The following is a 16,049-nucleotide window of genomic DNA, read 5'->3' on the forward strand; positions in this document are numbered from 1 at the left end:
TTAGGTTACTTGTGACACAATCACCAATTTCAAAGAATTTTCATGTTTAACACTTTAGCTTCTTGTGTTTGATTATAGTTTACGTTAAAGGAAACAGCTAGAGCTATCTTCCACCCTGCTACAACCTGTAGAAACTTGAAGATGATCCAGGACAAGAAGTAACAAACTGCAACCACTCAAAACTCGGGCAAGTGATAAAAAAGGACTATGAGAGGAGAACAACTATAGAACTGTGACAAAAAAAAATTCACTTAAAAACTTTTTTCCTGAAGTTAGATCAATATTTGCCGGAGAAAGGTCAAACCTAAGGATGCAGATGCAATCTTAAAGAATCAAATTAGATTATAAAACCAAAGTATGATCTACCTTTGAAGTGTTTCACCAACTTCACTAAGCAACGTTATCAAAATTTAAGCCCAGCTAAAGCTCAACCAACACTAGAGACAGCTGTCCATGCGCCTAACAAAATTATACATGAAGATTGTCCTGAATTCCTTGCTTTGAAATCAATAAGTAGCAACAGGGTTAGAGGATCGAACAGCAACTGGAAAACTTATTCTTTGATGGTAAATGGAGACCACCACTGGACCAATGGCTGAGATGGTACCTAAAATGTGGAAGCTATGTATACAAAGATCTCGTGACAAAATCCAAGGACATCAAGAGCACAAGAAGAGAGCAGGAACCAAAACCTCCTCAACTACAAAGAATATGAATCGAATGTCTAGGATTTTTGTCCAGAACCAGGAGGTGCAGGTGGCATCCGGCTTGGTGTACGACGACTTCTAGACCCTGCATCACCATTTTGAGGGGCATTTGAAGTACCATCAAATGCAGATCGCCATTCATCACCTGATGACTGCCCACCAGATCTTGAGACGCTTTCTGCAGATGATTATAACTTTAAAAGAAGCAACAAGGCATCAAGGGTAAAAAGAATATTGGTGATAAACTGAGTTTGTTGAAAACCCTTGGCATATAGCCATATACAAATAAGAGAAAGGGGATGAATTGGAAATCGAAGCACAGTGGTTGATAACTTACACTTTGCAGCATTCGTTAATACAAGGTTCCCAAACAGTAAGTTCAAGCTTTCTACGTGATGTTTGAGCTTTTTTCTTATGGTGTGGAATGATGTTTCAACCATGTTATCTTTCATACCAAAAAGAGTCTAAAGTCTTAATACTTCTCTGAATCAACCGCATTTGTTATTTAAAAGCCTACAAGATTAGAAGTCAGCTACGTTAGCTTGCAGTATTAGACTAAGGTTTGTGTACCAGGGTCACTAGACCTATCTTTTACTGAATTGTGGTCCACTGGTCCTGTGGAACTAAAATAACATGTTTCTCGGGGATATCTTAATCATATGCTTCCTTAATTTTATCATGGCTCACTGAAGTTAGTAACGGCAAGTGTCAAACACTTCAAATCCGTGCAACTTATAAAATCTCCTACTAGGTAAATACACCTTAACTCATGATCTAGCCATGGATATCCAACATAGTTCACCAGACGGCAGTCATTCAACTCATATGAGAAAACATGTGTTAGGTCATGGTGAAATACACATTAGAGGAACTCATTTTTCATTTTTATTTATGTGGAGGCAAGTATATTATACCACAGGAGTTTGTTTGTTTTGATAATTTAAGATGTCAACATATTAAATTGCTGGAAAGCAGTCAAAGAATTGAAGGATAAGGCTTCAAGTTAAAGCTATCAAAGGTTTTGCCAAATACCAGCTCCATCACTATCTGAGTAGCTAGACGTAGCAGCTGCTCGATTATCATGAACACTAAGCTGCTGAGTGACCTTAGCAAGAAGAGAGGACTGTTTCTGAAAGTGCTCCCTCCTACGCTTCACATTATGGTCTTCCAGGAGTAGCTCTTCGATTTTTGCTCTACTTTGTGCGCTACAGTCCACATTTTGATACACAGGGGTGCAATCAGAAGATAATAAGAAAGAAACAAAGATAACAAACAAGAAAGAGAGTTTTCTTCAGACAAACAAGGCTGTATGCATAACACTTTCATATGCCATAGATATTCTGGGTTGATCAGCTTCGAGTTAAGTAAAATTTGTGAGATTGATTTTTTATATAAAAAAAGATCCTCTGCATACATATGGTGGTCAAAATCAGAGCTCCTGGAATCCATAATTCCTGAAAGGAAATACAACTGCTGCTAACCTGACAGAACTGTACAACTTATTAAGCATATCTTCTCTGGCCTTCTCTACTTGGCAAAGAACAACTGCCTGAGAACCAGTTATCCCAAGTTAAACAGGGTATGGAGAACAAAAGTGCAGGGAATAACGGTTACACTAAACTGACCTTTGGTACATTAGCAGCAAGACTATTGAGAACAGCTTCAACATAACCACGTACTTCTTGAGCCATCCATCGAAGTTCTTCTTCTGGATCTGCAGGTTTCCTAGTCATCATGTCCTAAATAGAAAACAATCCAAGTATTTTCCATGTAAGATATTTGACAACACAGATTGTGGAAAGAGAATATTCCATAAAATGCTGGTGTACAAATTCAATGGTCTTATCAAGAAGTCAAAATATGAAGAGATTCTTTACAGGTAAGACAAGAAGAATACTCCTGGCACTAAAAAACTTTGTGCAGTAAAATATTTATAAACAATGGCAGTAATCTGGTAAAGTAAACTGAAGAAACTGTTTCTGATGAAGTAAACTGAAGAAACTGTTTATGATGAAGTAAACTGAAGGAACATTTATAGGAAGAACCTGCAAATAAATTAATCTGAGTCTTTAACGAACTGTGTTTTGCTACTTACAGGTGTCCCAGGTGTCCCCTCTGATAAACTTGGCCTCATAGGTTGACTAGACTCAGCAATAACTTGACCTCCTTTAGAACTTATGACACTTTTTAATTTATTTAACCACTCAGTCTTCTCAGCCAAAGATTCTGCCTTCAAAATAACAGTACTTTGGGCTGCAATACAAAAAAAAATTGGTTGTAAAAAATGAAAAAACAAATCATATAATTCCCCTGCAAAAAGAAATTCAGGAATATGCACCACCTTTAAGAATAGTCTTGTATTGAACCCTGTTTGTTAATTTGAACACGAGACTAGGTCCCTTTCCTCCATCAGGCCCAGTTGCCTTCTTATCTTTTGAACTTTTTGATGGTTCGCCTTCTTCAGAAGCCTCTTCAAGATTACATTCCTGAAAGTTTCGCAAAGCATGTTACACGATAAGATAAAGGTCCAACATATCCAGATAATGAATGCTATAGAAATGCAAATATTAAAGTGGATGTGCAGCCAGTCAGTCATACAAGATCACAAATGATCATATTTAACTGAAGGAAGCAAGAAGCACACACAGAAGATAAATTTTATGGCCATATCCCACGTAAATCTCCATTTGAGTTGGTCCATAGGTGCAACACACTATGATAATTGAAGGTGTAAATAGGGATGGGTAGACCCACAATCACACCGAGGGAAATTGTTTCAAAAGATCTACAGTCTCTCAAAATGGATTTAGCTAGAAGCAAATAAATGGAAGCAAAAGATCCATATAAGTGATACCATCTACGTGAAATGAAGGTTTAATTAATGTTAATGAGGATGAGTATGAGATTTAGCGAATTCCAGCTTTAGAGAACCTTTAATTTTACTTAAAAGACAAGTTATTTAGTCTTGGAATAAAATGAGTGTATAGAGTGCTGAAATGAATATAAAGGTTGATTAATTGATGTTACATGATAATCTCTGAAAACTCCATAGCCACTAATTTATATTTCTTCATAGAATTTGACAACGATCAGAACTAAAGCCAAATACAGCTACAACTTCTCCAAGTTGACCCGAAACCCATGTAGAAATGCAGTTATTCACTGTAAGTTTTTAGGAAACAACAAAAGACAGAATGCTGATACTGAACTAACTAAGTTGAGAGTCCACACAAACTAAGCAATATTGCACGTACAAAACCCAGGGATAACCAGGACCAAATCAATAATAAGATGAGGTTATTATCCATATATCAACAACCTAAAAGACTACGACAAACCAAGTCATCAACAAAAAATTGTACGCGTTCCCCAGAATCTAAACACGAAAAGCAAACGACTATCTACTTTCTTTTCAGATTCTTCCTTTGAGTGGGATCACTTGATAACTCTAACACCAGGGGTCATGAGTTTCAATACAATATTTCTTGATTCTCTTGAACATCATGAACACGGACAATTATACAACAAAATATTCAATCTTGAAATGTAGAGATTATAGTAAATAATATATACAATTTCCATAAAGAAAAGCACAGAGATGTATATAGAATTATGATAACTGGGGCATCATCAGGCTAATAGGTCAGAAGATTTTGAATCATAAGCTTGAGAATTGTGAAGTTCAATGTTTAGGCCTTGAATTTTCAAAAATCTGACTTAAAAAGAGATACCTAGACTCTATGACCAAGATCAATCAACTCTTCAAAAAAAAAAAAAAAACCAATGTGCTCGTAGGACTTGATGGTAAGAGGGTGGAACCCTAAATGTTACTCCTATAGGCTGTAGCTCTAGAGGTGGCTCATCTCATTTTCTAGACTTTGATATGCCATGTGACTCTTGCAATATTTGATTTGCACATGATGTGGTTCCTAGATCTAACATAACCCTACATCCGATGCACAAAAACCTTTGTAAAGTTATTTTTTCTTTTTTTCCCTACTTTTTTCTGACAACTTAAAGACAACCTTTTCTGTGGTATAAGAGAACATGAAATTAATAAAAAATCCTTCAGTGATGTAAACAACCATGAAACATAATATGCCCCAAAAGTTTAGAGCAAGAGCTGCGTAAAATCTGTACTGGTCGATTGTTGCATATAACCTTTAACATGGAAAGAACAATCTAGGTGAAACAAACTGAAGCCAGAAAACTTATCAAATCTATCAAATGAAAAAGAAAGCAGCACACGAGTCAAACAGCTGAAAAACACTTTTGGAATTGAAAATACCTCCAATTAAGGCAACCACCAAATTGTCAACCCAGCAATCTTAACAGAGTAACAATTAGAATAAACACATAGAACTCACAGAAGGCTTTTCTAATAAATCTATAAAAATAACGAGTCCAAAGTACATATCGAAAATTGAAATGTAAATATCAAAGAACTAGATCTTAAAAACAACAATTGGCTTTTTAGTACCTCCAAAGTAATTACACCATGGAAATGCCGTTCTTCTTGCTTCTTGGTATATCCAAGCTGCAAAAGCATAACTAAAAGCTATAAAACAGTGGCACAAACTAACTGCTATAATATCTCATGATTTTGCTAGAATGGATACATTATATACTACTAGTGAGGGATCAACTTTAGCTTTTTCTCTTTATGGGGAAAAATAACATGTACAAGAAACATATATAAAGGTCACCCACAAGGAGAACAATATTAAGTCATCTTATATTGGACGATCTATTACTGGTAGTACAAAGGTATGTATATTAGTGCGCAACGAAAGGGTCCAAGTCTTCCTGGGTTTCTCTGTTCCCACTCTTATTGCACATATAATACCCTACTTGGGGAATGGGTACGGTTCATCTTCCAAATTCTTCCAATTGAAGTTTGGGTTTGGACATATATACTTCTTCTTAGATTTTGAACAGAACAGTTTATGAATTTTAGAAAATTTAGAAAGATGAATAAAGAGAAAAGAAAAACTTCGAAAATGTAGACATTCCATTTAAACAGGCCCAAATACAGATGAAAAGAAACTAATTTCGGATTTGATTAAACGTATCAAAATACTAAAGCATCTTATCATTTGGTCTAGAATACAAGTAGTAACATCTTTTCGCAGCTTAATACAAATTACGCAACTACAAATAAGATATGAACTTGCAGTAAACTCGGAAGTAAAGTACTACTTTTCCTCCTTTCTATCATGAGCTGTTGACTCGATTATTGATCTCAAACTAAATGGTAAGTTCCTACAATTAATTACTCCCAACAGGAATTGCTATAAAAGGACCACATACATATAATTAGGTCCAGTAAGCAATGAGTTTTCACCAGCTGATATTAGAATGGCTTAAAAAGCTACAATGCTAACCTTTCCGGTCTTGTCATTTAAAACAAACCATCGCTTGCTCCAGCCACTTTTTTTATCACTTTTCTTCAGTAGAAACCCTGCATGTAGACGGAAGCTATTTGTAAGCTCAACAAATTTAGCACTTTGGTACCGTAAAAAGTTCAAATAAGGCATCGAGGAACCATGTTAAAAGCTCAAAGGCTCCAAATAATCACATTAGCTTGGAGGAATGTATGTGATTATAAGTTCTCAATGCAACAAAAGGGCTAATCCAGAATATAAAATCCTTAATAAAATGCTATTGTGGAGAGTGAAAAGAATTATTATGAATGCCATGTAGATGTTATTAATGGTTATGGCTTAATTATTAGGAAGCTCAGGAATTACGGAAGTTCTCTTATTTCATGTACTTCAAAATAAGATTTTTATTTCTACCCTTCGGGGTGGCCCAGTGGTTTGGGCTTGGGACTTCCATGTTGGAGGTCTCAAGTTCGAAACCCCTTGCCAGCAAAAGCAAGGGGTTTGCCTTCTGGGTCAAGCTCGTCGCACCGGGCTTGCCTAGTGTGCGTTACCACTCCTATGTGGTTTGTGAGCTATTGCATAGGAGCGGGGGTTTTACCCTGTGTGCACCAAAAGGGTAGCGGCTACGGGTTTCCCTTGTCATAAAAAAAATAAAATAAGATTTTTATTTTTGTAATAACAACAAAACACTAAATAGTTTCGGGCAGTACCAAAAGGGATTTCTCTCTTCAATTTCTTTTCTCTCGATATCAAAGCCTTTACGATCTCGGTAGAGATTTAGGTAACTTCTGCATAAGGCGGTTCCGTGAAGCCAAAGTTTGTTTTCTTTTCCATGTTTTACAACTTTGTTTTCCTGGGATTGTACTAGCGATTCCACACCTCTTTTTGATGGTCATTCTTGCGGCAACACCTCTTCCAACCACTACCTAGCAATTTTTTTCCATCACCGTTGGAACGACTCTTCAGTTACTATTCAACCGCCAATGCGAACTATGCCAGGGATGTCTTAAATATTCGTGTCACCATACTTCCTCGTAACTGAGAAAATGTTCATTTTTTGAATGTGCTGCAAGAAGCGCTTTAGCTGTGTGATTATCAGCAACTTTCCAAGTGAAAGAGTTCCAACACAACTTTCTTTTTGTGATTATTCACTAATTGGTGACACTTAATAGGCAACTATTTACTATTATCCTAAAGATTTAGTATTTCTTGATTTTAAGATGAGCAAAGTCAAGTTGTTTCACCACCTTGAGTTTGAGAAGACAGGTTGAATATAAGGAGAGTAGTTAAAATATTTGCATGAATTGTTTTTAATTATTATGCTGAAAGCCAAGAGAATCATTAAGAATAGTGTAAATTATAATTATTACGAATTCCATAAATCAGAATACTTGTCTTATCTCATGTAGCTCAACGTTCCTATAAAAGGATCCCTGTCTTTACACAAGGAGCACAGTCATAATCACAACACAAGAACAATAACGTTCATGGCGACTCCAATATCAATAGTGCATATGGAAATGCAGGTATGCTTGTATAGATGGGGATTTGTTAAAACTTTATTTTCTACAATGTTATATCAAGTTAAATTTTATATAAGGTGGATGACCTCCAAGTGTTTCCAAGATGGTCACTCATTCTTTCTCTACTTCGTCTCATTTTTCAGCTCTCTGGCCATGATAAAAGTGATTTTGGGTTGCAAATATAGAGAATATCTACGGAAAGAGTTAAAACTAATTCTATCTAAAATTTTACACCAATGTACATACTTTATTAAGTATACTAACTTAGCTTTTTCTTGTTTTTTCTTTCACCTACATTGGCGCAAGGCCCAGCGCTAGTATTAGTGGACCAACTAAAGGCTACATTTAAAAGTAGCCAGTAAACCTGCTAACTATATATATTACTGAGATTTTTATGTAAATCATGATTACTATTGGGTTACCCGACTCTTAAAGACCAACAAGAACTAATCTTACACTCTTCTGGCAGCGGAAATACTTGCTAAATGCAACAAACTATGAGAAACACTTGCACAACATACTCCAACAAGCCTAAGCAAACTAGATAAATCAATTTCACTTCAGACTACAGCGTTCAGAAGGATAAAGAAGCATCCCCCAAAACAGGCAAAATAAAAAAGCTAAATGACATTTTGTATCAAGGTCAACAGAATACTTATCATGACTTTTATGTGTTTGATTGTTTATCAATAATGCTCATATACCTATTAGCTTTAAAGGAGAGAACCAAGAATTTATGTTGTGTTAGATCAACAATTATTGGAGACAAGCTCAGTAATTTAAACCTGCTGTTATCTCCCCATCGGGTCCTGCAGTCTTCAACACTGGTCCTTCTTGTGAATCCTTATCTTGCTGAGCTGATTTATCCTTCCCCGACTTTGAACTACTTTGTTCATCTCCAGCCTGCGAACTGGTTGCCTATATGAAAATTAGTTGCAATTAGGAGAGATTTTTCTACTCATAATAACCATGGAAGGAAGAAGAAAAAGAAATGAGACAATCTCAGTAGAAGGAAGATGATCATGTTAACAGATGCTAATGTGTCACAGAACTTTGAAATCAACAGACATCTCCTACTACATTGCACAGTGGCTGCTGGTATTTAGAACATGTTCATTACAATTGTTGGCTTCATACGGGTCATGCCTGACAGTATCAAGGAGGTCTACATTAGTTGGAGTTCATGGAAAGTTGATAAATCCATCAGACAAGTCTGGCAAATGATTTCTGCTTGTATTTTTTGGTGTGTTTAGAATGAGAGGAATAGAAGATGTTTTGATAGTATATCAACTCTAAACCACTCTCTTAAGGCTATTTCTCATTTGAAGTTGTTGGACTTTAGCTCTTTATCCTTAGTATAGGACTCTTTGTAACAAAGCTAGCAATCTCACTCTTTTGTAACTATTTTGCTATATGCATCTTCTTGATGTCATTTATAATACTACTTACTTCATAAAACAAAAGAAGAGAAAATCCAAGTAGTTCCAAAGCTTCAGGACAGCAGAAGGTAAAGAACTCAAGCAATCAGTACTCATTGGAAAGACTGGCCTACCCTATTCAACATGGATTGCTCTGCCTGTGCTGCCTTCTTGGAGGATGGGTTCTTCAGGCCGTCGTCACGCCGCTGCCTATCCATCCTGGAGAAACCAAGGATTTAACTTTCACCGAACAACAGATTACTGGGAGAAATAATGTTAAGGGCAGAAACGTGAAAATGCACCATAAAAGAACATACATCTCACTCCCAGTATTTTCCAAAAGAGTAGTTCTTGATGTCTCTTTTTGTTCTTCTTTTGGTTATTCACTGGGAGCTCCCAGTGGAAGTATAAGGGTTCTAACTCTTTTTTTCTCTCATATTCAGTTTGTGTCTAAAAACAACTTTTATAAATGAGATAACATCAATGCGAAACACCCCTTGATTATGTTTTTCTTTTTCATCAGGTAAAAGTAACGGTACCTGGATGATGATAATAAAAACAAAAAGTTTAACTGCATCTTGAGACTAAATTCTCTTGGAAGCACAAGTGAATTTCAGTTTCCAAGAGAATTTCAATTTTTGCTGTTAAGGTTGAGTTAGACTCAATGTCCACTTGCTTTACAAATACGCTAGAAAAAAATCCACAGACAATACAGGTTGCAACTAGTAAAACCCATAGATGAGTCTATGCTTGATTTGTCTCACATTGTAATAATACTGAAAATATGATTATTAGAGATTTTGACATAAAGGCTGATAATTTCTGAAGAAATGTTAGGTATCGAGGTAACAGAGTAAAATGCAAACAAAAATATGATAACAATTTCTGGAAAGAGAGCAACGAAAGGAGCCAGATTATGATCATACCGCCTTTGCACCAAACGGATAAAGTGTTGTGGGGGAACATAAACCCGCTCCATGTCAACAAGGGCAATAACCATATTCTTTGCTTCAGTTCTAAACCCATCCAGAGCAGTAGTCGCAATTGCAATTACCTAAGATGAATTATTTCCATAAGAAGAAAAGAATATCACAAGATTCAACTTGTAAAATTACAGATCTGCATGATGGGCACCTCTTGCTTAAAAGGAGGATACTTTCCCAGACCTGGTGTCGAATTAGCAGCTTTTGAGACAATATCGACAAGTACTCGGTGCACCTACCAAAATTTCTAAAGCGACTTAGAATGTAGAAAGAGGAACATTACAGAATTAGCTTGGACAGGTCCTTGGAGAAATGTTCAAGGGAGCATAATTTCTCACTAACTGTCTCAAGCACAGATAAATATTGCAATTAGCATGGGTTCATTTTGCATGAGAGTATTGCCAAAGGCCAGCTACAATAGCTTGGATGGCCTTTGGAAATACTCTCATGCAAAATGAACCCATAATTTCTAAAGAACAAAACTAATACTTCTGCAAGACAAGTGTATAGTGCTAAAAATGCAAAATTTCTGATCAAGTTGGGTTCATTTTTCATGAGTATAGTATTGCCAAAGGCCAGCCAAGGTATTGAAAGGAGAAGAAAAAAACAAAATGCTTCTGAAAGACAATTGTGTACTGCCAAAATTGCATAATTTCTGATTAACATAGTAGATAGGAGTAAATCAGTACTACCCAAGGAAATCACTTAATGAAACAATGGAAGGGTATAAAAAGGCTGGCGGCAGAGACTGTCAACAAGTCCTACTAACCACAACCGTTGTCTTGATAGAATCATGTTTATGGGAGCTACGATTCCATCATCATATTAGAATTTTCATTTTTTCTAGTTAACCAAATAATTGAAATCCGTGAACAAAGAAACTAAAAGATCGTAAGGGGAAGAGGAAAGGATATGAGGTGGTGGCATGAGGCCAGGAAAAAGAGATAAAAGTTGCAAAAAGATTCCCTACATCTTTTCCATTTTGGTGATTGTCAAGAACAGGGGAAAGGGACAACAACTATTATGCCTCAATCAGAAACTAGTTGGGAAAGAAGGGACGATGAGATACAATTAAAACTACTAAATAGGTCAAGCAAAAACAAACAACTGCCTTGATAAAGCAGAATAACATCGGATAGGGATCACCTCTTCGACACAAAGTGTTGAAGGTTCTTTCGCCAGCTCCAACACACTCTTTATTAAAGACCTTAACCCTTTCTCGGGAGAAATAAGGTAAGGTTGGTAGCCATCTGCTTCTAGCACAACCTTCAGTCAACATGGAAGGTTCACTTGAGAAAATGAAGAATAAGGAATCATTCAATAAAGATGCACTTGACTGAAGGCATGATGGAGTAAGAAATATACCCTCTTCACATTTTTTAACTCGAAGTGTCTATCCATAGGAAGCTGCTTAATCCTATCAGGGAATTTGCCTTCAAAACTTGCAATTACTTTCCAACCACCGCCCTACATAATTAGCTTACATGCAGTAAGTATATACCCAAAGAGATTACACTTCTAACCAAACAAAACAACTAAAATAGCACATGTTTCTGTATACCAATCATGGATCCCAATTGCCAGAGGGGCTTCTAGGTTAACATAATAAACGAAAAACTGAAAAAGGGAACTTGACAGATGAATTCTCTTTTGTATTGGTAGTTGAGAAAACTTGATAGATTGATGTGGCTGCATCACACACTCAATACTGACATATTTTGACACCCTCTAAGTGTGCCATTAAAAAATATTTTTGACTTAAAAAAAAAAAAAAAACGAGAAAGATTTCCCACCGGCTTGTCAATAAACATATACCAACAAAAAGGTAAAAACTAAATAAAGGAACTTCTAGTAGCACTTGATTTCTCCAAGGACAATTCACTTTAAAATTGGACAAATTGTTGTGACAGAAACTTCAAGCAACATGTTAGCAATATCATGACTATAAACTTTAAAAGAGACATTAGGCTTTCATTCTTTTTCCTACTTCAAGACTCACCTCTCCAGTTGTAAGATGTTCCAGAAACTTATCCTCAAATTCACGACAAAGCTCAAGGGCTAAAGCTTTTGTACCTTCAGCACTATTAACCATTTGATCGCCAAACTTTACCAGTTCATCCTTTATTGATTGAGATTTTCCCTGGAGCCTGCAGGAGTTATAAAGTAAGGATTAAATTGTGTGTGTACAAGTAGCTAATGAAAAAAAAATAGATAAAAGGGAGAAGATTGAGACTAGAAACTCAAATATACCATACGACAATGAGCAATCTGTTGCAACTTTTACATAATTTTGTGGAGGCCAAAGAATGGGAAAAAGAAATCACCAATACATGTTGCTTTGCAAACTAAATTGAGAAAAACTGAAAAATTGTTTCCGAAACTAATTTTACCAAATATAAATCAAGAAAGTGAAATTAAAGCAATGGAATAGGCCATTACCCTGAGAGGAGATTTGGAAGTCTGACTTTCATTCGATTACGGATCTGTTGAGCAAGGACCTCCACTAATGCTACCCTACCAAGCTTGCTTTGAGGAGCCTTTGTTAATATTGATTTAAGACTTTCACTCTCAGCACGCCATGCTGTTTCTAGTGAATTATCATTGCCTACATTTCCTGACTGGGCTGAGGCTATAGAAACAGATTGACCAATCAAAGCAACCCATGGGATATCGGATGTGCTTGGTGGTCCCTGGTTTAGCAAAAGCGCATGGATAGCTGCAAGAACTTTTGGATCTGAAGCTGCTTGATCTACCTTGCTAATAATACCTATAGTTCTTGTACCTGAAGCATTTGCGAAATATGCTCTCAGCAATTATGAGATATGGAGAAGTGAAGAAAATTTGCTGTGAAATACATATTTATTTGGAAAATTTTATTTCCTTGAAACTAATAATTGAAGCATTGCTGATACAACTCACATTCTCCATCATGCTCCTTCACAAGTCGAAGTGCTTTATACGAGGAAATTTCTGGTGCTAGAGCAGCGGGAATAACAACTAGTAATATGGCATCACTGCGCGCAACATATGTACTCTGTAAGGAAAAAAGAACAGCCTTTAAGCACCTATAAGAAAGTGAATTTTAAAATGGAATCCATAATGCGCAATCTCGCACTAACCAATGCATCATCAATATGTCCCTTATCCACTCCAGGTAGATCAACCAACTTCAATGGAGGAGCTGTACAGCAAGGTAAAACCACAAAAGCAACAAAGATAAGTAGAAAACTATCTGCTCACGCAATTTGGACAGAGAGACATCAGTAGAAGACAATCCAAATTTATGAGATCCAACATCAACTAAACTAACAACGCAGGAAAAACAAAAAAAAAAATTACAATTACACTTAAGGTGCACCGCAAAACTAGTTTATGGACCATGTACTATACCGAAGTTCAACTAAAGTAAATAATACAGTATCATCAGAAGAATCCTAGGATTGAAAACTCCAATAAGAAAAATAATGTCAACCAATTATGGAGTTAGTATCCTTCTAAGTGTAGAATACTACTACTAGATTAACATGGCAAAAACAAAGCGAATACAGCCATACCACTTCTAAAGTAGACACACCTGTACTAGTTCGAAGCTTCAAATATATCTCGTCTCGGTTTTTGTTTGAGATCTTGCTTAGTCTATCCTGTAAAGAATGGCGAAGAGCACCTTTTGTTGGGCCAAAGAGTGAACAAGTATGATCAGAGTATGACCAATTTATAAGCCTTTAGTGAAAATAGATTCACAGAGAACTGTACTATAATATGTATAGAGGATATTGCAGCTTGGGAGAAGGCCTCACTTGCAGAGACTTGTTGGGATTTACTGTCGATTTGCAAAATAATTGACTTGCTGTTTAAGGAACTATCCTTTTTAAGTTCAATGCATATAGGAGCACGAGTAGCACCTCCTTCACCAGTTGGCTGTCCAAATCAAGGTAAAAACAATATAGAAGCATGAACAGACAGGTGCAACAATTTATTATCATATATATATATATATATATATATATATATATATATATATATATATATATAGAAATTATCAGTAAAAATGAAACTAACCAAAGCAGGATGTCCTAAAAGACTGTTCAATACAGCTGATTTACCAGCACCCTGAGATGTTAAAGATTTAGATACAGATCAACCACACAGTAACAAGGAGTGAATGAAGAATTAACTTGAAGATTATTTTCACAATATTGCAATAAACATTTGGTTTATATACAAAATTCAAACTCAATTAAAGCCATTGTTAAATAACTCTGTACGCTGTGACCTTTCAACACACAATAAAAAAACTCTGTGAGTCTGTTAAACTTGACAAAAAGAGTAACCAAAGTGGAAAGGACAAAGGAAAACAAATTTATTGGACAATCATATGCTTGTTATTGTCAGCTAACAATGCTAGTGCTGATTCCATGAGCAGGTGAGTGCAAATACTATAAGCCCATATTTCTATCAAGTTGGCAAATATTCATTTATAGAAAAATAGGCATGTAATACTTCATAAATTCCCACACGATGTGGCATTGCATCTAGGGAAAAATAACATAACACTAACACAGACAGATCATTAATCATACAATACAGAAGCAATCGACAAATCATGTAGTAATTGCAGAGGAAATAAAACATACAGTATTGCCAAGCGCCACTACATTGAGAAACGTTGAAGGCCGTTTATTCGATGCGGTAGCTTCATCAACATCCTCATCGGCTAACAACGCCGCGGCTTGCCTCATCGCATCGCCGAGCTGCTCCAATTCCTCGATCGCTTCCATTGATCCGTTTCACCACCAAATCAAACAATCTCCGTCCGCACAATAAAATACCAAAACTACACAATCAGATCACTGAAATTGCATATATTATTACATGCAGATTATAATCCTTCACTGAAATTGCACCGAACAATGCAATGGAGGTTCACGGCGAAGAAGGGATAGACAGTTGTTGGAGATTTAACAGATACCGAAAATGGCGGTAATGGAAATGCTTTTTCTGATTTGGTATTAGGTTTTACTTATTATTTTTGTGAAGAGAATTTTTTTTTTTTCCTTAGAATTTTGATCGTTGGACTGTCATCTCGGCAGTTACTACAAATTAGTATATATATCAACCGACTAATATGCGCCTGTACGTAAGTACTACTATTATTTTCTTTGACATATTAAATCATGAGAAATTTACATTTTTAGTCCCTTAAATTATGTATTTTCAACTAATAGAGAATGTATTTTGTATTCTTTCATTTGTGAAATTTTATAAATTTGTCGAATTGTTAATATTTATGTCATCTAATTATATCCGTGTATTTTGTAAGATATGTATATTTTACTTTATATTTAGAGTTAAAGGTTATTTATTTTTTTCTTAAAAGGGTCTAAAAGAGTTAGGAAATAAATAATATTTAGACATTTTAAAGAAAATATGATTTATTGAATTTCGTTTTAATTTGGGATGCACACTAGATAACTGATCCAGTCACTCTTATTGATACATTTAAATTCCAAATTAAAACATACTCCCTCCATTTTAAATTATCTGTAGTATTTCTCTTTTACACGCTTTGTATGAATTGATTTTTTGACTATTTTGCCATTATTTATATCTTAGGATATACTCTCTCTGTCTCTAATTATTTGCTCACTTTTCCTTTTTTAATTGTCCCTAATTACTTGTCCATTTTGACAAATCAAGAAATGACAAAAAAAATTTACTTATTATACCCTCAATTAATTACTTTGAAAAAGGTAGAACATCTTAAAAATCTTAAGTTAAAAATCCGTCTACTTCATAATTAATAAGAGTAAGATTGTAATCATTATTTTCTTAATAAGTATGTCAAGTCAAAAGTAGATAAGTAATTAGGGACAGGGAGTAACATCTCATCATCGAATGTTACACTAAGATGTTTGTTGTCTTCAAGAACAATATAATTAATCTTATCTTTGAACTTTTAAAATGACATAATTTGATACAGCTATTTTTATAAATCGAAGACAGATAATTTGAACCTTCTTTGCACTTCTACATT

The 16,049-nt window shown here is 35.5% G+C and overlaps 1 protein-coding gene across 1 annotated transcript; it reads right to left on the reverse strand.

The window, feature by feature from the left end:
- Window positions 1–600: 600 nt before the first annotated feature.
- On the reverse strand, window positions 601–14,941 carry LOC125816267 (dynamin-2A). Its single transcript, XM_049495851.1, has 22 exons — window positions 14,650–14,941; window positions 14,075–14,125; window positions 13,813–13,933; window positions 13,590–13,679; window positions 13,135–13,196; window positions 12,935–13,049; window positions 12,455–12,797; window positions 12,015–12,162; window positions 11,381–11,482; window positions 11,162–11,281; window positions 10,167–10,250; window positions 9,959–10,086; window positions 9,167–9,251; window positions 8,400–8,532; window positions 6,092–6,168; window positions 5,188–5,244; window positions 3,049–3,193; window positions 2,803–2,960; window positions 2,333–2,446; window positions 2,189–2,256; window positions 1,740–1,912; window positions 601–885 (listed from the first exon to the last, which is right to left on the reverse strand). Exons 1-22 carry the CDS (start codon window positions 14,791–14,793, stop codon window positions 725–727), a joined length of 2,679 nt encoding a protein of 892 aa, XP_049351808.1. The 5' UTR covers window positions 14,794–14,941; the 3' UTR covers window positions 601–724.
- Between the last annotated feature and the right edge of the window lie 1,108 nt (window positions 14,942–16,049).

The sequence above is a fragment of the Solanum verrucosum genome, unplaced genomic scaffold (assembly GCF_900185275.1).
Source record: "Solanum verrucosum unplaced genomic scaffold, falcon-dt-bn FXZP01000261.1, whole genome shotgun sequence".
In the NCBI taxonomy this organism is placed as follows: Eukaryota; Viridiplantae; Streptophyta; class Magnoliopsida; order Solanales; family Solanaceae; genus Solanum; species Solanum verrucosum.

What these genes read in the sequence shown, in the direction of transcription:
- LOC125816267 (XM_049495851.1), bottom strand. Translation starts at nt 14,793, where the DNA reads ATGGAAGCGATCGAGGAATTGGAGCAGCTCGGCGATGCGATGAGGCAA. An exon ending in AACATCTTACAACTGGAGAG is followed by an intron (nt 11,483 to 12,014) that starts GTGAGTCTTGAA and finishes CTAATTATGTAG; the next exon opens with GGCGGTGGTTGGAAAGTAAT. An exon ending in ATCCTCCTTTTAAGCAAGAG is followed by an intron (nt 10,087 to 10,166) that starts GTGCCCATCATG and finishes AATTCATCTTAG; the next exon opens with GTAATTGCAATTGCGACTAC.